The 25,006-nt window shown below is 42.4% G+C and overlaps 1 protein-coding gene across 11 annotated transcripts in view; it reads left to right on the top strand.

Annotated features, from left to right (window-relative positions):
• The window catches only part of LRRC7 (leucine rich repeat containing 7), a 464,098-nt gene that overhangs the window by 159,818 nt on the left and 279,274 nt on the right, over positions 1-25,006 (top strand). The window contains exons 2-3 of one of the 11 annotated variants that reach the window (XM_033916813.1): positions 20,505-20,578; positions 21,569-21,625. The exons of 9 other annotated variants lie outside the window; for them this stretch is intronic. In XM_033916813.1, coding sequence (XP_033772704.1) covers positions 21,613-21,625 — 13 coding nt within the window. In that variant the 5' untranslated portion in view covers positions 20,505-20,578; positions 21,569-21,612. The remainder of the gene's footprint in view (positions 1-20,504; positions 20,579-21,568; positions 21,626-25,006) is intronic. One more of the 11 variants, XM_033916812.1, reaches the window with a different exon arrangement.

The following is a 25,006-nucleotide window of genomic DNA, read 5'->3' as shown; positions in this document are numbered from 1 at the left end:
ACACAGTACTCCAGATGCGGGCGCACCATTGCCCAATACAGCGGCATGATGACTTCCTTTGTCCTGGTCGTGATACCCTTTTTGATGATACCCAGCATTCTGTTTGCTTTCTTGGAGGCTGCCGATGCTTTCATTGTTGTATCCACCAACACACCTAGGTCTCTTTCAAGGTTACTTACCCCTAGCAGTGGTTTTTATCGCTTTCCGGAAAGGTAGCAGGCTTATCTATGGCTCAAATGTCTGGGGGGAGCTGGTTCCACAGTTTTGTCATATTATGAAAGAAGGATCGTTTCCAGGCAGTTTCAAGTTGGAGTTGGTGAACCAGTGGGACACTTAGTCGGCGTTCCTGCTGCGATCTGAATGGTCTGGTCAAGTGATAGATGGGAAGTTTTGTGGCGGGGATCCATGTTGTGGAAGCATTTAAAGACAAAGGTCAGTTGTTTGAAGATGGCCCGTTTTCCTGTGGGAAGCCAGTGTGCTTCGTTCGGAGCAGGGGTAATGGAATCGAAAGGACCGAGGTTTTTCAATAGTCTGACTGCGGCGTTCTGGACTCTGTGTAGTCGATGTTCCTTTAAAGGAGGCCGACGTACAAGTTATTACAGTAGTCTATGTGTTTATTCCAGTGATACCCAAATCTGTCCTGCCAGTCAGGTTTTCAGGATATCCACAATGTATAGTCATGAGATGAATTTGCATACACTACCTCCTAAATATGCAGATCTACCTCATGCATATTTAGTGTGGTTATCCTGGAAAGCTGACTGGCTGATTCATTCAATGAACTTACCCCCTCTCCCCCCTTTAACTAAGCAGTGGTAGCGGTTAAATGTCGGAGCAGCATTGGTGCATTTAGCACTCTGGGCTGCGGTAGAAAGGGGGGTGTTTTCTCCCTCATGCAAAACAAGGGTCAAAAGATGTTAAGTACCTATCCACGTAGTTGATTCAGTTTTACGTATCATTTAAACCTTTGCCTCATTTAACAGTAAACTGAGCTCAGCCATTTGGTGAAAATGTGCCGACTTCTGAGTGTATTTGTATGAGAAAATGATAAGATTCTGCCCTATTTCAATCCTTTCTCTTGATTACCCATATTTAGAAGTTCCACATTTCTGAATGCTGCTTTTCAACCGCTTTCGCTCTGGAATGTGATAAACAGAAACTAATAAGTGGCATTTAGTAAAGCATTTTGCATGTGAAGCAGAACGGCCATGATTAGGGGATTTGTTTTCTTGCATAAAGGAAAACACGTCCTCCCTTTTTGAACCGTTTATTTCAGAAGCTCTCTTGAAGTCATTTCACAGCTTTTGGAATGACTTGAAGGTCAAAGGAAAGTCTGAGTTTGTTGTGTAAAGTTAAAATGTAATCAGAAATAATTTCCTATGTAACATATCCACAAATAATCTCTGATATACTGTATCTATGTCTTGATCTATTCTATCTGCTTTATCTAATAATTGTTTTTCTTGGGTACTTTAGCTAGATTGTGAGCTTTTGGGACAGTTAGGGAATTTCTAAGTACCTTTTTTCATTTATTTCAATTTTTATTGCATATTTATGGTATCTATACTGTAAACTGCTTTTAACCTCACGGTATAGCGGTATACAAGAAAAATAAATTATTATTATAATATAGAAGCACAGAACATGATGACAGATAATGATCACAGAACCAATTTGATCTGGTCATTTTTCTAGTCTGCTATGATGGAATTAACTATACAGTACCTGTTGTCTTGCTCCATTCTCACTTGCTCACGACTAAGGGCGTGTTCCCTGCTATCCTACATTAAGATATCATATTTGTTTTCACTGGTTCCACTTTGAGACTGTCCCATTCATCCAACACCCTTTTGTATAGGTACAGTAGGTCTCTATTCTGAAAAATATATTTTGCCATAGGCACTAAGGGAGCAATTCTATAACGGGGTGTCCACTCCCCAATGCCAGTTGCATGTGTGAATGCACAGAATACAGTCCCTCTGCTTTGGTGGGTAAGTTTACACTTATGTGCATGGGTAACATAGGGGCTCATTTTCAAAACAGAAAAATGTCCAAAAAGCAGCACAAAGCGGCAGATGGACATTTTTTTCGCCTAAATGTCCAAATCACTGTTTTTGAAACCCATTTATTTTAGACGGTATTTTATGCAGGTCATCTGTCTACATCTCAAGGGGGGGGGGGGGGTTCCAGGCAGCACTAGGGTGGGCTTTTTCTGCAATAATAAAACACTGTAAAAACGTCCAGGGCAAAAATATAAAATAGGGCATTTAAGGCTACAGCTGCTTCAGTAATGAAAAGTGCCAAAAAATGTGCCCAAACTGACCTGATGACCACTGGAAGGATTAAGGCATGACCCGCACCTTACTCCCTCATGGTCATTGACCCCCTATCACCCACCAAAGATGTGAAAGCAGCAGTACATACCATCCTGTATGACAACTACAGAAGGTAAGATCAGTCTTATCAGAGCAGCAGGCAAGTTTCAAGTTTATTGTTTCTTGATATTCCACAAATCGCAGGGTAACTAAGCGGCTTTACAGGCAGGTCCCTGGTGGAACCTAGTGGTCGATGCAGTGGATTATAGAGAAGGAGACACAGGTCCATATACCACTCTAATTAATACACTTGCGGTGGAACATGTGAGCCCTCCAAAACCAATGTAAACCTATTGTGCCTACGTATAGGAGACTTACCCCTTCTTTTGCAAAGGTGTGCTATGCTTTTTATTGCGCGGTAAATATTAGCGCGTGCTAATGGCACGCTAAATGCTAACACGTGCATGTTATCCTATGGACGCGTTAGCGGTTAGCGCACGCGTTGATTTCGCTAAACGTGCGCTAAAACGCTTAGCGCACCTTTGTAAAAGAGGGCCATAGTGGTCCAAATCCTACAATAATCATATTAATACAATCCACCATAGTAATCTATTTAATTAGCAGGTATATTATATCTGTAGTGATCACCTTCAATTATTTTACTTCCCCAATCTGATACTATTTGCAGGGGTGTCCAACCTGCGGCCTGAGGGCCCATGCGGCCCTGTGAAGTATTTTGTGCGGCCCCAGCCGAGGGCGATGAAGTGTTTTCCTCTACTGCCCCCCGGTGTTTACCATCTTGCCGGCTCTCTCCTCTGTCTCACTGCAGCGTCTGCACGTTTGTGTGGCCCCATAATAAAAATTTTCGGCCAATGCGGCCCAGGGAAGCCAAAAGGTTGGACACCCCTGAGGGGAAAAGGGCCTCAGAGTTTTGAGCCATTAACCCATACGGGTGACAAATTCGCCCAACTCACATTTAAGTCATAGGCAGAAAAAAAAAACCCTGATTACTTTTTTTTTCTTTCATTTCTTTCTTCTATTCCTTTCACGACTTTAAGCTCTGAGACACTATCGGGACGGAAGTGTCCAATGCACTTTATCAAAACAGCTAAAGATAAGTTGAATTTCTTATATTTTGTCTGTGTAAAGGAGATAATCAAACTGTGAATAATAATAGTGACAGAACTCCTGCTGCTGACTTATTCTGCTGTTTATTTTGCAGTGAAGTGAAACTATTGATCATATTTATAGACAGGATACAAACACGGGTACAAGATTATGACTGGTGAAAGCACAATAGGCTAGATTTGGTAAATGGTGCTGAAAAATACGGCACTCAGCTTTGTTCTATGGTTCAAAACACTGCTGTTCGATTGATTTTTGGTTTGAAAAAATGGGAATGTTACTCCCTATTACCAAAAATCACATTGGTTACCGATAGAGGCCATAGTTTTGTTCAAATTTTCATGTATCTGCTTCAAATCGATTTTCGGTACATCTCCAGGTTACCTTGTTTCCCATTTCTCCTTAAATTACTCAAACAAGCCTACACGTAAAGTCCAGTTATTTACATACCCTCCTGTCAAATTATGTCGTTTTAAGATATTTTTAGAGAGAACTCTCGATTTTCAGGCAGCTAAATTGAATACCTGGTTTGGCAAAATTATGCTAGAAGTTTCATCTTACTATAATTTTAGAAAATTACTAAAAACACCACTATTGTTTTTGATAAATTTGTAACTTAAGTGTTCTAATTTTTTTTTTAATTATTATTTATTTATAAATTTCAAATTAACAAATCAAGATTAATCTTGTACAGAAAGTGATTACAACAAAAGAACAAAGAGAAACCTCATAAATTTACATAGAAGCCAAATTTTTTGTATAATCTCTCAAGTCCACCATTATGATCCATGATGTAAAATAAACGGAATTAACAAAGAACTATTCATTAAAGATAACTGGTACAAGGTTAACTGATATCCAGGCGTCTAATATCTTGAAGCCCTCATTCTTTCCCCTTCTCCAGGCGGGATAAGGAGAGAAGGGCCGTCAACTGGTTTGGCTCAAAGAAAACATATTTCTGAGAATTATATTGAACTATACACTTGCAGGGATGGCGAAGATAGAAAGTTCCCCCAAGAGCCAAAACTTCAGGTTTTAATAATAGAAACTCCTTTCTACGTCTTTGTGTATCTCTTGCCAAATCCGGGAACATCTGTATCTTTAAATCAAGAAACTTTTTCTCTTTATTTTTGAAGAATAGTCTCAAAAGCCAATTCTTATCCAACGTAATAGCCAAGGTCACAATCAATGTAGCAGGTATTGCAACTTCTTTATCAGATAGTTCAAGTAAAGCAGATACATCAATTGGTCCCTGAGTTTTTTCTTGAAGATCCTGATTTTTATTAGGTAAATAATAGACCTGGGTGAAAGGAGGTAATGAATCTTCCGATACTTCCACTATCTCCAGCAAATACCTTTTTAACATTTCTCTTGGAGTCACTGTTGAAATTCGTGGAAAATTAATCAATCTTAAATTATTATTCCTAGAGAAATTTTCAAATGTCTCTATCTTCCTTCTTAAATTTATATTATCCTTAATTAAAGTGTCCTGAAGCAGCTTGGAAGATTTAAGTTGATCTTTAATACACTGGATATCTAGTTTTGATTCTCCCAGGTCTTGTTTTATCTGAAGAACTTCTTTCTCTTGAGTTTTTATTTACCCCTCTATTTGAAGATGATTAGTATTTACTGTTCTAGTCAAATTGGCAATCAAATCCCACAAAGCCTCCAGTGTAACTTCTTGGGGCTTTACAATATTAAAAGTCTGCAAGTTTAATAGTGGTAGATTAGGCTCACCAGTTAAAGGATCCTCTCCTCTCCGTTCCTCCTGTGTCGGGGTTGACCCCAGCGTTGTAATGTCCTCATGTGCACTCAGGCTCTGCTGCAATCCGTGTGAGCCTGAGTCGATGTTCATCTCGCCGTTCCCTGCAGCCTCTGGGAGGGAGCTCATGCCGACTTCCGGCTGCCTCCCCACTCCCGGGGAACTGGCGGCTCGAGGGTTGGGAGGAGGGATTCTCACGTCGGGGCTCAACGAGATCTCATGAGCCCGAAGAGACACCTCGAGTCCGTTACCAGGAAGTGTCTCAGCCGGGGGCGATACCGACGCTCCAATGACGCCCTGCATCCATCTCAGCAACTCCTCAATGTTGCCAGAGGAGGCTATTCCGGGACGCCGCGAGGCCGAAGTGGCTCCCTTTCCCCTACTCTTTGGCATAGTCAAAGTTCTGCAGCGTGAAACGCCAGAAAAAAAGTTTTCAGAAGGTAAGGTTTTGCGGGCGGTTGCTCAGTGAACCACGACCACGGCCATCTTGGATCACACACCTAGTGTTCTAATTTTAATGCTTTTAAACTATAGGCATTATGTATCTTCTAGAAATAGCTTTTCTTGTATTGTCAATCGGCTGGATGTTCAGCCTTATCTTGCTGTAAACCGCCTAGAACCTTTTACTGATTTGGCGGTATACAAGAAATAAATTATTAATTTTTTATTAATTTTTATTATTAACAAAAAGTGCAACACAATGTTCACATCAGTAATAATAAATAAGCACTTAAATACAATCAGTATTAGTACAACAATATATGCCCTCCCCCTCACAATTACTTTAAAGATCACCCTAAAGATACATCCCCACCCCCACCCCCCTGGACATGTCTGAATTACACCAATAAAAGAAGGCTAAACGAACTATAACAATTGTACAAAAGATGTTAATGGACCCCCAAACTAAGTTAAATATCTTAGAATGCCCTAAAATGTCAGCATTCATCTTTTCATACCTGTAACTTAAACATAAGCTCGCCCACCAAAAGGAAAAATTAAGACGATCACAGTTTTTCCAATTTCGAGTTATCATCTGTATGGCTACCCCAGTCATAATAAGAAAAAGCCAGCATTTATAACGATCTATGGGGGGCTTAACATACAGTAGTGTTCCACATATAATTACCTCATAAGTCAATGGGATTGTCGATTCCAATATGAGGTTAATCATTATTATTATTCTATAAAGGGCACTCTGGGATGAGTGCTTTTTATAGAATAGCATTGGGCACCAAGCTCCGTACCCAGCTTTGGGCATGAGGACCTACACCAGCTGAAACCAGGTATAAATCCTGGCATACAAAGTGGGTGTGCATCCGTGGTGTTCTATATTCCTGCACACAATTTTCTAGAATGCCTTGACCCAGTGGCCTAGTAAAGGAGCGGGCGTGGGGGGCAGACTGCCCCGGGCACTGTCTTGAGGGGGGCACCGGTACCTCTCTGCCCCCCATGCCACGCTCATGCCCTCCCTTCCCCACACCGTACCTCTTTAAATCTTCGCCAATGCAAGCGACTACTCTAGCCTGCTGCTGGCGCCGGCCAGCCCCCCTCTGAAATCACTTCCAGGTCACAGGACCAAGAAGTGACATCAGAGGGAAATCATCATCGTTGCGAGCAGCAGGCTGGAGAAGCCGCTAGCGTTGGTGAAGTAGGGAGGTGGAAGGGAGAGCGTGAGTGTGGTGTATGGAATGCAGAAGGAGCAGGAGTGGGGGGGGGGGGGGTGTAGGGGGGTGCCACCGGCCCGGGCGCCTCCTATCCTCACTATGCCACTAGAATATGCTTACCTAGGGGCTACAGATTTTAAGTTTGGACTGCCCTGACCCACCCACGCCCCTCCCATGGGAATGCCTCCTTTGCAATTGTGCACGGATACACTTAGGTGCTATTCTGTAACTGGGCGCATAAATGCATTTCTATACCGACCTGCCACTGTATCATTTCCTCTACCATAATCTCCCCAACCCTGAAATGTCCTGTCTAAATTAGATTGTAAGCTCTTCTGAGTAGGGACCATCTAGTGCAGTGGTCTCAAACTCGCGGCCCGGGGGCCACATGCGGCCCACCAGGTACTATTTTGAGGCCCTATGTATGTTTATCATAATCACAAAACATTTTCTTGATCATATGTCTTTTTAGCTATAAATTATAATATTATTATTAAGACTTAGCCAAAAGGAAAGATTTATAAACTATAAAGAGTTTTATCTCATGCAAAATTGTCATATCTTTAATAAGACGTTAACTATTTTTTCTGAGGCCCTCCAAGTACCTACAAACCCAAAATGTGGCCCTGCAAAGGGTTTGAGTTTGAGACCACTGATCTAGTGTATGTTAAAAATGTGCAGCGCTGCGTACGCCTTTCAGCGCTTTAGAATTTTTTTTTTTTTTTTTTTAATTTTTATTAGGATTTTATATACCGTCTATCTAAGCGGTTTTACAATCAGGTACTCAAGCATTTTCCCTCTCTGTCCCGGTGGGCTCAGAATCTATCTGACGTAATAGTAGTATTAGAAGAACGTGTTTCCATGCCAAAGGTTGAGCGCAGAATTAGCACCTAATTTTAGGCACCAATTAGAGAATTCCCTAGAGTGTGCTTAACTAGGGAGTTACCGATTTTAAGTTTGGAACAGTGTGCAGGAGGATACTGAGGCCAGCACTTGGTATGCTAGGTTCGATTCAGCTCATCTCCCAGGCTTGGAGCGCCTAGGAGGAATATGAAGAGAAGCGTCTAATGCATTTATCCTTTTTAATGAGTTTCATCTGATGTTCAACCCAGAGAAACGATGAATCAAAATATGAAACTTTATTTTATTGAATTTTCTGGGAACTGAAATGGAGGATTGGAGGAATTTTCGAAGCAGCTCATTGGGTTAGGGAGTTTAACCTGAACGTGTTCCCCTCCCCCTCTGCACCAAGATTTACCTGCATCTCCCGAGAACACAATTGTGATGCGTGTGAGGGCCAGCACTGAATGTTACCAATTTATGTAATCTCATCTCACTGTGACATAGAGTAGACGTATTCTGTACATGTTTTCATAAGAACATAAGAATAGCCTTACTGGGTCAGACCAATGGTTCATCAAAACCAGTAGCCCGTTCTCACAGTGACCAATCGAGGTCCCTAGTGCCTGGCCAAAACTCAAAGAGTAGCAACATTCCATGCTACCGATCCAGGGCAAGCAGTAGCTTCCCCCATGTCTTTCTCAATAACAGACTATGGGCTTTTCCTCCAGGAAATTGTCCAAACCTTTCTTAAGACCAGCTACGCTATCTGCACTTACCATACCCTAACTAACTTCTCCCCCCCCCCCTCTTCCTTGCCTCCTCCTCGGACCTTGACTTACCTCAGACTCTCAACTCCTCCAATCTTGTCAGCCACCAAATGGTTAAACAAAATGGATCACCCTATCCAACTAATCACCCCTTCTTCGTTACCTCCCATACTAAATGCCTCTGCTCTGCCTTATCGAACACCACAGTATGTATCACCGCCGTATGTAATACTACTGTATGAACTCCGCAATATATATGTAACTTACAGCAAATGCAACTTCTCTGCAATTTGTAACCTAGCTGAAAAATAACTTCACCGTAAATGTAGCGTCGCTGAAAATGTAAATGTTGCTATGCCAAAAAAATAAAAAAAATTGTAACTTTACTGTAAATGTACAGTCTCTTCATCTGTTAACCGCATAGAACTTCCATGGTAATGCGGTATACAAAAATAAAGTTATTATTATTATTATTACCCTCTGGCAATGCATTCCAGAGCTTAACTATTCTTTGCGTGAAAAAATATTTCCTCCTATTGGTTTTAAAAAGTATTTCCCTGTAACCTTATAGAGTGTCCCCTCACCTCACCTCTGTAAATAAACAGGTTTTTGTTAAAACCACCAGTCCTGATGTCGACCTGAAACAATTTCTTTAAGAACTATAAGAAGAAGGCAGATGGCGGGTTCCCTGCATTGTTATAAGTTTGAAAATCAGGAGGTAGATGCTATCCATTGAGGAGTCTGGCTAATCCTCCACACCAGTGGTTCCCAACCCTGTCCTGGAGGGCCAGCAGCCAGTCAGGTTTTTGGGATAGCCCTAATGAATATGCATAAGAGAGATTTGCATATACAGTAATGGCGATAAAAGGCATGCAAATCTTTCCCATCCCGCAAACTCTGACTGTTTGATGGTCCTCCAGGACATGGTTGGGAACCACTGCTGTACACTACAGATTTTTACCTGAACGCAATCCCCCCCTCAATTTAGTACTATGGGACAGGAACAGCTTCTGGCCAGTTCAATAATGTTTAGCCTGCTAGCCATTAATATTCAGTAGGAGATATCTAGTTATCTCTGCTGATTATTCATGGTTAGTGGCTAGCCACGTCATACAATTTAGCTGGCTAGCCACAAATAGTCAGTGCTGGTCAGCTAAGATTAGTGGGCAAATCAGACCACATAAATAGCAATCTTATCTATGCCTGCTATTAATTTAAATAGCCAGTGCTGGCCAGAAAAATCCCAAATCTTTAATGCAAGTTGCCGGACACAGCTTAGCATTGAATATATGGTTTGAGCAGCGGTATTTGGTGGAAAACTCGCTGCCTGGTGCCAGCTGAAAATTGCCCAGAACATATTTCTGTTTATTGAATTTGATATACCACCTTTCATTACATGTGCAAAGCAGTTTGCAGCTTTAACCAAAGGGAAAGGAACGCCAGCAAATTAATAGGGGAGTAAAAAGAAATAGAGATAGACAGACGATCAAAACAGATAGCTATAAATGTGTATGAAAAAGTGGCTACAGCTATCAATCTGCTAAAGGCAATCATTAATGACAGTACTGTATTCCTGACTTGTATAGACGTGGTTTGTTTGCTTGGTTTGGTGGGTCAAAGGGTAGGGAGATCACATTATTGGGGAGGTGGGTCACCTTTCTCCCTCTTTCTCAGATAGGCACTGATTAACTTTCTTTCTCCCTCTCTCTTCCTCTTTGCTCCCCCCCCCCAAGTCCCCCCCCCCCCACACACACCTCACACTATAATCCAATCAAGACTATAAAAAAAAATGTCAACCCAGACAGGGATTGGAGCTCACCTGTCTAACAGTGAAACAGTTATATTGATGTTAGGAAAAAGCATTGCCATTAAGCAGAAAAATGTCATTTCAATGGAAAGCAAAATTAAGGATAATTATTTCTGGAGGTCATCTCAGACAGGGTGAGCGTTGGAAAGTTTACTTCCTAAGTCCTGATGTAGCTCCCTTATACAAAGCTGTACCTTATTGTGTGTAATAAAATAATTCCTTAGCATCCATATCAGACCAGTCCAAAACAGTGGGTTATGTCCATCAACCAGTGGGTAGAGACAGAGAAACAAAGTAGTTCTGTGTGAATGTCCCTTAAGGGCACTGTGCAGCCTTTAAATGCTCAGTATTTTTCTGGGTCTAGCAGATAAACACAGATATACCATGTAGCGTCTGATCTATTTGCTGAGTCAGCTCCTGGCCCAGATGGCAGCTGTTTTTTGTTAAGCACAGAGGGTACCTTAAGAATTTGAAGAAGTTTGTCTAGAGCAGGGGCTTAACCCAGAGGACTCTGAGTACCCCCCCTCCCCAACTACCCCTTTATACCACCCTTTTCTCCTTCTTTCATCATAAAGGAAAAGGACTGGTATATGAGGAGAAAGCTTTGGTGACTTATTAGATGTCCAGATCCCCTCCTCTATCTCCCTCTATCCCAGGGGTATCAAAGTCTCTCCTCGAGGGCCGCAATCCAGTCAGGTTTTCAGGATTTCCCCAATGAATATGCATGAGATCTATTTGCATGCACTGCTTTCATTGTATGCTAATAGATCTCATGCATATTCATTGGGGAAATCCTGAAAACCTGACTGGATTGCAGCCCTCGAGGAGGGACTTTGACACCCCTGCTCTATATCCTGGCAGGGGTTTTACTGGGGTTAAGGGTGTAGCTGAAGTTTGGAGGATATCCCCTCCCCCCCCCCCCCGCCCTGATGTCCAGCACTATTTAACCATCCAGGAATGGTTCCTCGCCAGTTAAATTGCATTTGACTGGCTAACCACTATTTTTCATTGAAAGATAGCAAGTTATCTCCACTAAATATCCACAGTGGGAACACTAACAGCTAGTTGCTAACCAGCTATGTCACAAATATTATTTACCTAAATCCAAAGTTGATTAAGTTTACATAAATCCGAAGTTGATTAAATTATCAAAATAATCAGTCTTCAACCATCAACTATCAAAAACCAATTATAGATCCTTAGATTTTCAGATCTCTTCAGGGGTCTCAGTGGTGCCACCCGTTGCGGTTCAGGTTGTCCCTGACCCCTATTCTTCAACTTATTATCTTCACATTTTAAATTTAAGTTTAATTCAATAATGCAATTCATACACTTAAATATTGGTGGCTCTTAACTCAAAAGTTAGTAAGAATTACTTAGCTTGTGTCGGACCGGGGACCATCCAGACACTGACATGAATTGTGTTTCGCATCATAGCTGTATCAAGGTTCGTGCCCTATAAAAACAAAATTATAGTCATTCTCCTCACATAAAAATCATCTGTTTATATTTCTCATTAGTATCTCATATCAGTTGCCTTTATAGTTCCCCTGTACCACTTCATCGCTCTCTTCAATAGCTTTAAGATGGCGGTGGTGTTTTTTCAAATGCCTTTATTGTTGTTTATTCAATATTCTATACCAGGGTGGGCAACTCCGGTCCTCGAGTGCCGGAATTCAGTCGGGTTTTCAGGATTTCCCCAATGAATATGCATGAGATCTGTTTGCATGCACTGCTTTCAATGCATATTCATTGGGGAAATCCTGAAAACCTGACTGAATTCCGGCACTCGAGGATCGGAGTTGCCAACCCCTGTTCTATACTGTTCTCCCATGGGAACTCAGAACGGTTTACATGAATTTATTCAGATACTCGAGCACTTTTCCCTGTCTGTCCCAGCAGGCTCACAATCTATCTAATGTAACTGGGGCAATGGGGGGATTAAGTGACTTGCCCAGGCTCACAAGGAGCAGTGTGGTGTTTGAACCCCCAACCACAGGGTGCTGAGGCTATAGATTTAACCGCTGCACCACACTCTCCCCTTCATCAGCTGATTCTTTCAGATCCAAACAGCTCCGTTCTCAAATCAGTCATCTACTCAATCTCAGCATTCAATCCCAATGGGGGTTACTGAATTCAAATAAAAAAAATCCAGTTTTGTTCTCTCTAATTCAGTTTCTTCTCTGTATTGCCAGCCTCCCACCCAGCTATAACCTGATCGATCACTCTCCATTATATGTCCTCAATTTTATGAGCTTTCTCCATCCAATGCTGGACCAAAGGAGCCATCATATTTGATGTTGTAATTCTCGACTTACGTTCATTTAGACGCCGCCGTATAGGCTGACTATTATTTAAGCACTGGCCAGCAAAGTTTAGTGGCCAAATTGGGCCACTGAAATAGCAGATTATCTTTGCCCAAGGTCAACTGGCCAGTACTGAATATTGACGTAGCCAGTTAATAGTGACAAAAAAATAAAATAAAACTGGATATTCAATGCTGGTTATAGGAAACAGCCCAGCATTGAATATCTGGTTTTGCCGCCAACTGTGAGACTTAGCCGGGCTGCTTCCCACGGTGTGAATGTCAGCCCCAATATCTTTTCTTTCACGGCAAAAACCGAGTAAGCACAGAGGAGCCAGCCTGGATGCTGTTTCTGGGGTTCACTTAGATCCCACTGAGTCTATTTAGTTCCTTCTTCCATATCTCCCTCCTCCTCCTGTAGCTATGGTAAGGTTTATTTTATCACTTCTTTATTTAGCTTTGCGGTGGTGTTTGCAAAAAAAAAAAAATCTATGTATATTGGCTTAGAGTACATAGCATACAGGGCTGAAACTTCAAAAGGGGAATTGGGAACGGAGTCTTATAGATCCAATCTTTTAGTAATGCGCAGTAACTTGGCCAAGCCATTATGCCGATCTCTGGCCACTGAAAATCAGAATGTCTCGAATGCAAGTTGTGCTGTGGGCGCACTCTGCCTCAGAGGTGTTGCAAAAGCCGCACCTTTCATTCACCGGCAAAATACAATCCATTATTATTTGAGTCTTAGTGGCATTTATTCAAAAGCTCGCAGATTCCGTGATACTCTGCTCAGCAGCTGCCAAGAAGCATCCTGTCTCCCTGGGGAGCTACTTGTTAACGGTCAGTTCCATCATCCTCAGTATCAGTCAGTCAGTAACGTTCCTTTACCGTGGGCTGCAAGCCATTCTCTCTCTCTCTCATGCTAGAGATCCAAGCACTTTTCCGCATGCTTTCTTGAATTCAGATACAGTCCTCATCTCCACCACCTCTACAACTTAACCACTCTTTTTGTGAAGAGGTATGTCTTTAAGTTACTCCTGAGCCTATCCCCTTTCACCTTCATCCTATGCTCCCTCATTCCAGAGTTTCTGTTCTCACAGGAAACTCGCCATCCTCCTGATGCTAAAGCTACACCCTTAAGCTTGGCGACCAAGATGATCAAGGGGATGGAACTCCTCTCATATGATTAAAGACTAAAACGGTGAGGGCTCTTCAGCTTGGTAAAGGGACGGCTGAGGGGAGATATGATTGAAGTCTACAAAATCCTGAGTGGTGTTGAACAGGTACAAGTGGATCGATTTTTTTACTCTTATCAGGCATTACAAAGACTAGGGGACACTCGATGAAGTAACAAGGAAATACTTTTAAAACGAATAGGTGGAAATATTTTTTCACTCGGAGAATAGTTAAGCTCTGGAATGCATTGCCAGAGGTTATGGTAAGAGCAGTTAACTTAGCTGGCTTTAAGAAAGGTTCGGGCAATTTCCTGGAGGAAAAAACCCATAATCTGTTATTGAGTCAAACATGGGGGAAGCCGCTGCTTGCCCTGGATCAGTAGCAAGGAATGTTGCTCCTATTTGGGTTTTTACCAGGTGCTGGTGACCCGGATTGTCCATCGTGAAGGCGGGCTACTGGGCTAGATGGACAATTGGTCTGACCCAATAAGGCTATTCTTATGTTCCTATGGCAATTCAGGCCAAGTCATTCTACTGTAGTGCTATATGGAAAAAAAAAATCATCTTTCTGCCAGACTAAACTTACTTGCTCCACTTCATCACTGACGCTGAAACCGTGGATTGAAGACAAAGCTTTATTTTATTTTTCTTTCCAGCTTATGATTTATCTTTAATCTTATCTATTGTTTTGCCTTTTGTCTTTGTTTTGTTCTATTTCTATCATTTAAATTTCTCCAGAATTCTACTGTTCAACGGCTCCCCCTTCTGCTTCTATTCCTTTCTCTCCTCTCTTCTACCTTCCAAAGTATTTAGATCAATGCTGTTTTGTTAAAATGTTTATTTTATTTTTATTTTTCCTCTAACTCTACTTTTCACTTCTCTATTACCCTCCAGGTACTTTAGTTAGATTGTGAGCCTTCGGGACAGTAAGGGAATTTTTCAAGTACCTTTCTTATTTCTAATCTTAATGTATATTTTCTGTAAACCGCTTAGAACCTAACGGATGTAGCGGTATATAAGAAATAAATTACATTACATTACTAATGGGAACAAAAGTAGTGAGGCATTTTACCAAGGGTTGCTGCTAATACAAAACACCACCCCTAGTTCTAACACCTCATGGAAGGAGTTCAACAAAATGTCCCAGCTGGTAGGTAAATGCAATTAGAATCGTAGAGCAGTGCTTCTCAAACAAGTCCTCAGAGCACACTCATCCAATCAGCTTTTCAAGATATCCAGAATGAAATGCATGAGATACCAAGAAGACAATCCATGCAAATCTCTCTCATATATATTCATTGTGGATAACAGGAAAACCTGACTGGCTAAGTATGCCCCCAAGGACCAGGTTGAGAAGTACTGTCCTAGAGACTTGGACATATCAAATACTGCTTGCAAGCCCAATAGCTACGTAAGCCATGTACATTCAAATACAATACGCATTTTTCTGTCCCCGGAGGACTCGCAATCTACGGGTTCTTTTAGTGCAAATGTTTACCTATGGACTTCCTTAGAATTTAGCACATGCTAAGCTTAAGAGCCCCTGAGTTTGCATTTGAAGAAATGGAGGGTTAATTGACTTGCCCAACACTAGAGCAAGCCACAATGGGATGTGAACCAAGCTTCCTGGTCCTCAACCTGTTATTCTAATTGTTAATCTGCTCCTCCTTGCTACTAGATCTGTTGTATTGTGTGAAAGAACCAAACCACCTAATGGTGGTATGAATTTTAAGCTCTCCCAACAAAGATTGCTTGAAGAGTGGATGTTGCTTCACCAAATAAGACTTTATAAAATTCTAGTTTTGTCAAATGAGGATAAGAAAACTTTAAAAAAATAAAAAAACAATTCTGTAATAATTTGCTCTTGGCCTTTTGACAAGCATGGCTGCTATCATTAACATAGAAACATGAAGGCAGATAAAGGCCAAATGGCCCATCCATTCTGCCCATCTGCAGTAACCATTTTCTCTTCCTCTCAAAGAGATCCCACATGTCTATCCCACACTTTCTTGAATTCAGACAGTTTCTGTCTCCACCACCTCTTCCAGGAGACTGTTCTACTACCTACCGGGAGACCATCTACTACCCTCTCTGTAAAAAAAAAAATGTATTTCTTTAGATTACTCCTTAGCCTATCCCCTCTTAACTTCATCCTATGCCCTCTAATTCCAGAGCTCTCTTTCAAATGAAAGAGACTTGACTCATGCGTATTTATGCCATGAAGATATTTAAACATCTCTATCATTTCTCCCCTCTCCCGCCTTTCCTCCAAAGTATACATATTGAGATATGGTATATATTAACGTATACATATTAAGATCTTATGACGAAGAGTACGTACCATTTTAGTAGTCTTCATCTGGACCAACTCCAACCTTTTTATATCTTTTTGAATGTGTGGTCTCCAGAATTGCACACAATATTCTAAATGAGGTTTTACCAGAGTCTTATACAGAGCCATCACCTCCTTTATCCTACTGGCCATACTTCTCCCTATGCACCCTAGCAACTTTCAAGCTTTTATCGTCACCTTTTCAACCTGTTTTGTCACCTTAAAATCATCATATACATTCACACCCAAGTCACGCTCTTCTGTCATGCACATAAGTTCTTCACCCCTTAAACTATACCGTTCCCTCAGATTTTTGCAGCCCAAATGCATGACCTTGCATTTCTTAGCATTAAATTTTAGCTGCTAAATTTCAGACCATTCTTTAAGCTTCACTAGGTCTTTCTTCATGTTATTCACACCATCCAGGATGTCTACTCTATTGCAGATTTTGGTATCATCCGTAAAGAAGCAAATCCTACCCGAGAGCCCTTCAGCAATATTGCTTATAAAAATGTTAAAAAGAACAGGCACACCACTGGTAACATCCCTTTCCTCAGAGTGATCTCCATTGGGCACTACTCTCTGTCGCCTTCCACATAATCACTTTGGGGCCCAGCTCAAGGCTTTGCTAAAATCGAAATACACTACATCTAGTGCACTCCCTCTATCCAATTCTCTGATCGCCCAGTCAAAGAAATTGATCAGATTTATCTGACAAGACCTCTAGTAATCCACCGGATTCCAGAAACTTCACCATTCTCTGTTTTTAAAAGCATTTCCATTAATTTGCTTACCACAGAAGTCAGACTTACAGGCCTGCAATTCCCTACTTCCACTTTTGTGTAGAGTGACCACATCCGCCCTTCTCCAGTCCTCCGGTACAACTCACAACTCTAGAGAAATATTGAAAAGCTCAGCCAGCAGAGCCACCAGAACTTCCCTAAGTTCCTTCTGCACCCTCGGATGTACACCATCCGGCCCCATCGCTAGCTCCTCACAAACACAACCCTCTGAAATCGATTAGGGTCTACCACTCCTCCATCCTTATTCCCGTTTGTCTTCTGCAGTCCCCCTCCCGGCGCTTCAGCCATGAACACAGATCAGAAGTATTTGTTAAGCAATTCAGCCTTTTCTTTATGGGCTTCTACATATTTCTCCCCTTCACCTTTGAGTTTCACAGTGCTACTTTTGCACATCTTCCTGATATATCTACAAAATGTCTTGTCTCCCCATTTTACCTTGTCAGCTATTTTTTCTTCCATTTGCATCTTTGCTTTCCTGACTACTTGACCAGCCTCTCTTAATTTTTCCAGATATTTTTGCCTGTCTTCCTCTTTCTGAGATCTGTTGTAGCTTATGAAATCTAACCTCTTATTCCTTACCTTCTTAGCTACTACATTGAGAACCAAAGAGGCCTTCTTTTCCTCTTACTTTTACTTACTTGCCTCACAAAAAAGTCTGCCGCCCTTACAATAACTTCTTTCAGTATTGCCCACTGCATTTCTACTCCTTCCAGACGATCCCATGCAGACAACAGTTCCTTGACGAAATCCCCCATCTGAATAAAGTTAATTTTTTAAAGTCTAGATTCTTTACTTTTGAATGAGCCCTCTCTATACCCATCTTAATATTAAACCGTATCATACAGTGATCACTGGATGCCAGATGATCACCCATTGCAACATCAGAAACACTTTACTCGTTTGTAAGCACTAAGTCCAGTATGACCCCATCCCACGTGAGTTCCATTACCAACTGCTAGAACAATTCTTGTAGAGAATCCAGGATCTCCCTGTTTCTAAAAGACCCCGTAATAGGGATATTCCAATCAACATCTGGCATGTTAAAATCTCCTATTAGTAAAACTTCCCCTTTTTTAGATAGTATATTCTGAATTTTTATTAAATCCCTGTCCATTTCTTCCATCTGTGAAGGAGGCCTGTATACAGGGCCGGTTTCAGACATGCTGGGGCCCAGGGCAGAAATGAAGGAGGGGGCCCTTTCCAAATTTCCATACCCACCATTACTACCCTATAAGTATTAAACAATTTTAAATGACTTCTTCACACAGAACACACAAACATCACCAAATACAGAACAATGGATCACAAATTATGAGTACCAAAGCTGAACTGGAAACCCCAAAACAAACTCAGCAAGTACTTAATTTTGTACTAAACACAATTGGTAGCACAACCATGAGAGGAGGCTGGGCATCCCACTTTGAGCTTAGGCGCCCTCAAAATGAACATCTCCCTTGCTGTAGCTGGTAGGAATCCCTAAGCCTTACCAGCTGATGACCAGCTCCTCAGGTCCAGAGACCAGAACTTTCCATGTTCTGCAGCTTGCAATAGTATTTCAGAACTGCCGCTGCCTCCCCACCACCTTGGCTTTATGCATGCATGAAAACAGTTGCAGCTTGAGGATACGGCCACTAGCTGCAAAGCTTGGAGATTTCTGGTTGCTAGTCTGGAAGAGGAAATCTTTAGTTGGCAGGGCTTGAGGATCCCCAAAAGCTCAAATATTTATATTTTGCATTCAGGTGGGGAGAAAATTTGATGCCCATCCACCCATTTTGGGCTCCAACTCCCTCCCCCATAAAAAAATTAGTTATGTGGTTATGCCACTGACTAGAATACAAGTATATTTGTGATGCATGTGTCCAAAAGCCAACATATTCTAGTTAATAAATTCAAAATAAAACACTTTTTTCTACCTTGTCTGGACATTCTGTTTTTCCATCATCTTGGTCCCAGTTTCTCTTTCTGATTTTGTCTATCTTCTACTAATTCTCTTTCCAGTATCTACTGTCCATTTTTTTTTCTCCTCTTCCTTCTTGCTTCATTCCCTCAGTATGCCTGTCTCCAACATATTGATTTTTGCCCTTTCAGCTTTCCTCCCTTTTTTCTTTACTGCCTCTGTCCACTCAAATCTCATCTTCTTTTTACATTTTCAGCTACTTATGAATTTTCCACTTCCTCTCATTCTGTAGCACTTCCATTTCCCATCCTCCTATTTCCCTCTATCTACTCCCCATTACCACATTTCTACCACTGTATTCAGTGTTCTCATTCATCTTATCATCCACTTTTTGACCTCTTCCATGTGGCTCATCACTTCCAGAATCGCCCTCCCTCTCTCTTCAGGCTATATCTCCCTGTCCCTTTCTCTCCTTTCCTTACCATCTTCTTATCCCACCTCTCTTCCCTCCTATGGGTCCATCTTTCATCCTGTCTCCCTATGGTCCATCTCTCCCTCTTTTCTGTTCTTCTCTCCCTCCTTGAGAGAGGGAGGGAGAGAGGGAAGAAAGATGCTGCATCTGTTTCCCTTCCACCCCCAGACCTAATAATTCTTCCTCCATCCCTCCTTACCTTCCTTCCATTCCCAAGCCCAATTCTCTCCCTTTCTCTTCCCAACTGTCTTCCCATGCCATATCTCTCCCTTTCCAACAATCCTATCCTCCTTTTCTATACATCTCCCTCCCTCCATACCACCCCCAGGTCCACCATCTCTGCCTTTCTCTTTCCATCTTCCCTTCAAGTATTTCATTCCCCTATTATTCACAGCACCCCACGTCCAACTACTCAGCTTTTCTATCCCTCTAGACCAGTGGTTCCCAAACTCTGTCCTGGGGGACACCCAGCCAGTCGGGTTTTCAAGATATCCCTAATGAATATGCATGAGAGAGATTTGCATATAATGGAAGTGACAGGTATGCAAATCTCTCTCATGCATATTCATTAGGGATATCTTGAAAACCCGACTAGCTGGGGGTCCCCCAGGACAGGGTTTGGGAACCACTGCTCTAGACAATTGCCCACCATCTCTATCTCTAGTTCCCCCATGTTTCTGGCCATATAAATCCTTCCCCTTCACTCCCCACCTGGCATGTCTTTGAAACCCATTCTTCTTAAAAAAAACAAAAAAAACCCAACAACCCAACAACAGTTCTGGCACGGCATGTCCTCCCCCTTCACCTCCGCTCGCAATTTTGTTACAGGGGAATGCCAGCTGCGACAGTGACTCTGAAACACAGCCTGCAGCCTTCCTCCCTGCGTTCCTTGTGTCGCGCGGTCTGTCCAGGCTGAAAAAGGAAGTTGCATCATTGGGGGGGGGCTGAACGTGGCACAAAGAACGTGGGTAGGGAGGCTGCAAGCTGCGTTTCAGAGTCGCTGCCGCAGCCGGCACACATTCCCCTGTAACAAAAATGTGATCAGTGGTGAAGTTGACATCAGATTGGCATGCTTAGAAGGAGGGAGGATATGCCAGCTCACGGGGGCCCCCCCAGAGCCTTGGGGCCCGTTTGCACCCCTCTAACGCCGGCCCTGCCTGTATATCACACCAATGTAAATATATTTCCCCTTCCCTCTTTCCAAATTGATCCACAGTGCCTCTTCCTTGCCTTGCAGATCCGGCAATCGTGTGGCTTTAATATCATCTCTAAGAAAGTCCTCAGAGTTCAGCTTTGCTGATGATTATACTGGTGAATGATTGTACTAATTTATGCATTCACATAGGCTTCAGTTCTGCAAAATTCCTTTCCTATAGAATTAGTGGTGCTAATGGCTATTTTTACATGCTGTGGAAAAAAAAAATGCAAAGATAATTGGACTGGCTTAATGGATATGTCACTCTTTCCCTTCGAGGTCTGCTTCTGTGCACTATTTTCCACACCTCTAAAGAGACCAAGTATTGAAAGTATGGCAATGAAAAGAGAATGACATCTTAACGTAACAAGAATGAATAGTGGTGCATTAGCAGTTTTCATAGCAACACACTCGTTTCAAATAGCAACCAAAATGCCAGTACAGTATAACCTTGGTTTGCGAGCATAATTTGTTCCGGAAGCATGCTTGTAATCCAAAGCGTTCGTATAGCAAAGCAAATTTCCCCTTAGGAAATAATGGAAACTCAGACGATTCGTTCCACAACCCAAAAACTTTAATACAAAAAATACTATACGACCTCGCTCATTTAGAACACTCTTGCAACGTCAAAGAGAGATGAACTATCGGCTCGGTTGTGTATACTGTATGTATTTGTATTGCAAGACTTTGCTCATTTAGAACAGTCACCACACTCCCGCAGCGTCAGAGAGAGAAGAGCCATTGGCTCAGTTGTGAGGATGTGACACGTGTATACTGTATGTACTCGTATTGCAAGACTTTGCTTGTTTAGAACCATTACGATGATCTCACAGTGTCAGACAGAGAAGAACCATCGGCTCAGTTGTGATGTGTGTATACTGTATGTACTTGTGTAGCAAGACCTTGCTTGTATATCAAGTTAAAATTTAATAAAATGTTTTGCTTGTCTTGCAAAACACTTGCAATCCAAGGTTTTACTGTATTTGCAAGAGTAATATGCCATCTTTGATTTCATTTGCCTTGAAATATATTACTTTTAAGCCTCAAAAACTCTGGAAAGTCATCAATATATATATATATATATTTTTTTTTCTCTTTTATTATAGGAGAAGAGAACAGCAGATTTCTCTGATTGTGCACATTCATATTAATGAAAATAACCAGTAAGTACTTCCTTTGGTCTTTTTATTGTCTGCTTGTTGCTTTTGTGTCTTTCATCTTGATCAGTGTAGGTATCATAGGCGTCAGAATGTGGGAGAGCATAGGGGCAACAGCCTCCCTAAAAACTGGAAGTCAGTTTTGGCTCTACTCCCCCACCTACCTCCTCTCGGCCACTTTAATTTTAAATCTTCGGGCAGCCGCCGAGCAGCGTCAATGTGCGGGCCTGCCCCAGAACCCTTCATTCTGCAGTGTCCTACCTACATGGGAACAGGAAGTCGCTGCAGAATGAAGACTTCCAGGGCAGGCCTGATCATTGACACTACGTGGCAGCTGCCCTAAGATTTAAAATTACAGTGACCGGAGAAGGTAGGTGGGAGGGAGTAGGGAGCTGGAGAAAGAGGTCATGCCGCAGGTCAGAGCTTTTAGGCCCCCCCAAACAAAAAAGCATTCCGCTGCCTATGGTATGTATACTGGTATAGGCACAGAGAGAGAGAGGCCATACATCAGTGTGAATATTAGTATGTGGTCTTCCTATGATGGGAACCTCGTGTCATTTTCTAAGATTTTTTGTGTGCAAAAGATAAGAACATAAGAATTGCCGCTGCTGGGTCAGACCAATGGTCCATCGTGCCCAGCAGTTCACTCCTGTGGCGGCCCTTAGGTCAAAGACTAGTGCCCTATTTGAGTCTAGCCTTACCTGCGTACGTTCTGGTTCAGCAGAAACTTGTCTAACCTTGTCTTGAATCACTGGAGGGTGCTTTCCCCTATAATAGTCTCTGGAAGAGCGTTCCAGATTTCTACCACTCTCTCGGTGAAGAAGAACTTCCTTACATTTGTACAGAATCTATCCTCTTTTAACTTTTAGAGAGTGCCCTCTCGTTCTCTCTACCTTGGAGAGGTGAACAACTTGTCTTTATCTACTAAGTCTATTTCCTGTATTATCTTGAATGTTTCGATCATGTCCCCTCTCAGTCTCCTCTTTTCAAGGGAGAAGAGGCCCAGTTTCTCTAATCTCTCACTGTAAGGCAATTCCTCCAGTCCCCCATTTTTGTTGCTCTTCTCTGGACCCTTTCGAGTAGTACTATGTCCTTTTTCATGTACGGCGACCAGTGTTGGCCGCAGTATTCCAGGTGGGGGCGCACCATGGCCTGGTACAACAGCATGATAACTTTCTCCGATCTGTTTGTGATCCCCTTCTTAATCATTCCTAGCATTCTGGTCGCCTTTTCGCTGCCACTGCGCATTGCGTTAACGGCTTCATTGACTTGTCTACAAGTACTCCCAAGTCTCTTTCCTGGGGCTCTTTCCGAGTACCGCACCAGACATCCTGTATTTGTGTGGTGCGGTACTTGGAGAGAGCCCCCAGGAAAGAGACTCGGGAGCACTTGTAGACAAGATGAAAAATGATAATAAAAAAGAATTAGCATTAGCCAGTGGAATATATGAAACTTATGTTATGTTAAAAATTTATCACCAGCTTAAAACCCAAGCCCCATTAATTTCTCTATATGTAGTTTAGCTCACTGTTCTTCAACCGCCAGTCCGCGTACCAGTGACGGTCCGCAGAAAATTTCTGCCGGTCTGCACAGGGCCGGCGAGATCAAGTCAGCAGTTAAATATCCTGCCGACTGCGGTTCCTCCCAACTGCGGTTCCTCCCAGCCTCAGGCGATCAAAACAGGCTGCCGACATCAGGGGCCTTCCCTCTGTGAGTCTCGCCTGTTAGGAAACAGGAAGTTTAAACAAAATAGGCAGAGTGAAGGTCCCGACGTCGGCAGCCTGTCTTGATCGCCACCCCTGCCGAGTTGCTAAAGAGGGCCACGGGGAAGTTGCAGTAGAACGGAGAGAGCTGCAGATACAGATACAGGTGCAAGTGGAGGGAGATGGTCAGCGTGTGCGAGCAAGATCCTGGGGAGCCTTCACACAGTGGCTGTCTCCCCTCCCACCAGCTCTCCTACTTGCCAGGGCAGTGATTTACCAGCAACTTCCTGCAGGCAAGTACTGAGAGCTGCTGGAAGGGGAGGAAACCACTGTAGAAGGCTGGGAAGCTGCTGGATAAAGGGAGAGCTGTTACTGGACTTGGAGGGAGTTAGAAGGAGAGATGCTGCTGGGAGGGGAGGAGGGAAAGGGATGGGAAGAGAGTTAATGTTGGATAGAGGGAGGAGAGAAGGGAGAAGGAGAGATGCTGCTGGGAGGGAAGGAGGGAAAGGGATGGGAAGAGAGTTAATGTTGGATAAAGGGAGGAGGGAAGGGAGAAGGAAAAAGAAGGAGGGAAGGGAGAAAGAAAAAAGGAAGAAAACAGCTGGCAGGGAGATTACAGGAGGGGAAGGGGGTCAGGGTGGAATGGAGAGATCAGATGAGGGAAATGGGAGAGAGAGAAATGAGAAAGTAGAGAGACATTGATGCTGGAAGGGGGTCAGCAGAGAAATGAGAGGGATAAAGATGCTAGATCTGATATAGGAGAGATAAAAATGAAGAAGGCAGTGAAGGTGGAATGAATGATGTAAAAAGGAGAGAGGAGGCACAGGCTGGATGGACAGGGAAGAGGGGCATAGAAAGAAATCAGATACATATGGAAGGGGGATAGGGCAGACATTGGATGGAACGCACAGATGCTGGATTGAAGAGACAGGGCAGACGCTGGAAGGAAAAGAGTGAAAAGAAGATGAAAGCAAAAACCTGAGACAACAAAAGATACAAAAAAATAATTTTATTTCTATTTTGTCATTAGAATATATCAGATTTGAAATATATATCCTGCTAGAGACATAACTGGGGACTGCAATATTCTGTTAACATGATATTTCTATGTAGCATTCTATAATAACTTGGCTTGTTCAGTTTTCTTGATAGTAGAGGGGATATATGTGAAGAGGAGGGAAGACAGGGGTTTTGTTGGTCCGTGCTCTGTATATTTGTATTTATAAAATCACAATTGTTCAGAATATTGTTTCTTTTTATACTTTAATAAAATACGTTCAATATAAAATCATAACTGCAGCTTGTGCAGATGGGATCAGATGGTTTGCAGGGACTGAGCTCGCGGAGATGGGGCGTAAACGGGGTTTTTAAATTTTAGTCCTAGTAGTTTGCCGGTCCACAAAATAATTCTTTTATTTCTGACGGTAAAAAGGCTGAAAAACACTGGTTAACTAACTGTTCCTGAGCACAGTCTTCTAAAAAAATTTTTTTTAAAATCATTCAAGATCTACCATCCTTCCATTCCTATTTGTTTGTCTTCTGCAGTTGAATCACATTCCCAACTTAAAAATCAGCCACAGAGCATTTTTAACTTACATTCAGTCTGGCCAATCTGCTAATTAGTATTGCTTTTTATACTCTCTGTGCAAGCATATATTAGTGTGGGTGTCTGCAAGCACATGTG

Source organism: Geotrypetes seraphini, chromosome 12 (genome assembly GCF_902459505.1).
Source record: "Geotrypetes seraphini chromosome 12, aGeoSer1.1, whole genome shotgun sequence".
NCBI lineage: Eukaryota > Metazoa > Chordata > Amphibia > Gymnophiona > Dermophiidae > Geotrypetes > Geotrypetes seraphini.
The sequence above is the reverse complement of the archived record's forward strand: the minus strand, read 5'-3'. Positions and strand labels throughout refer to the sequence as shown.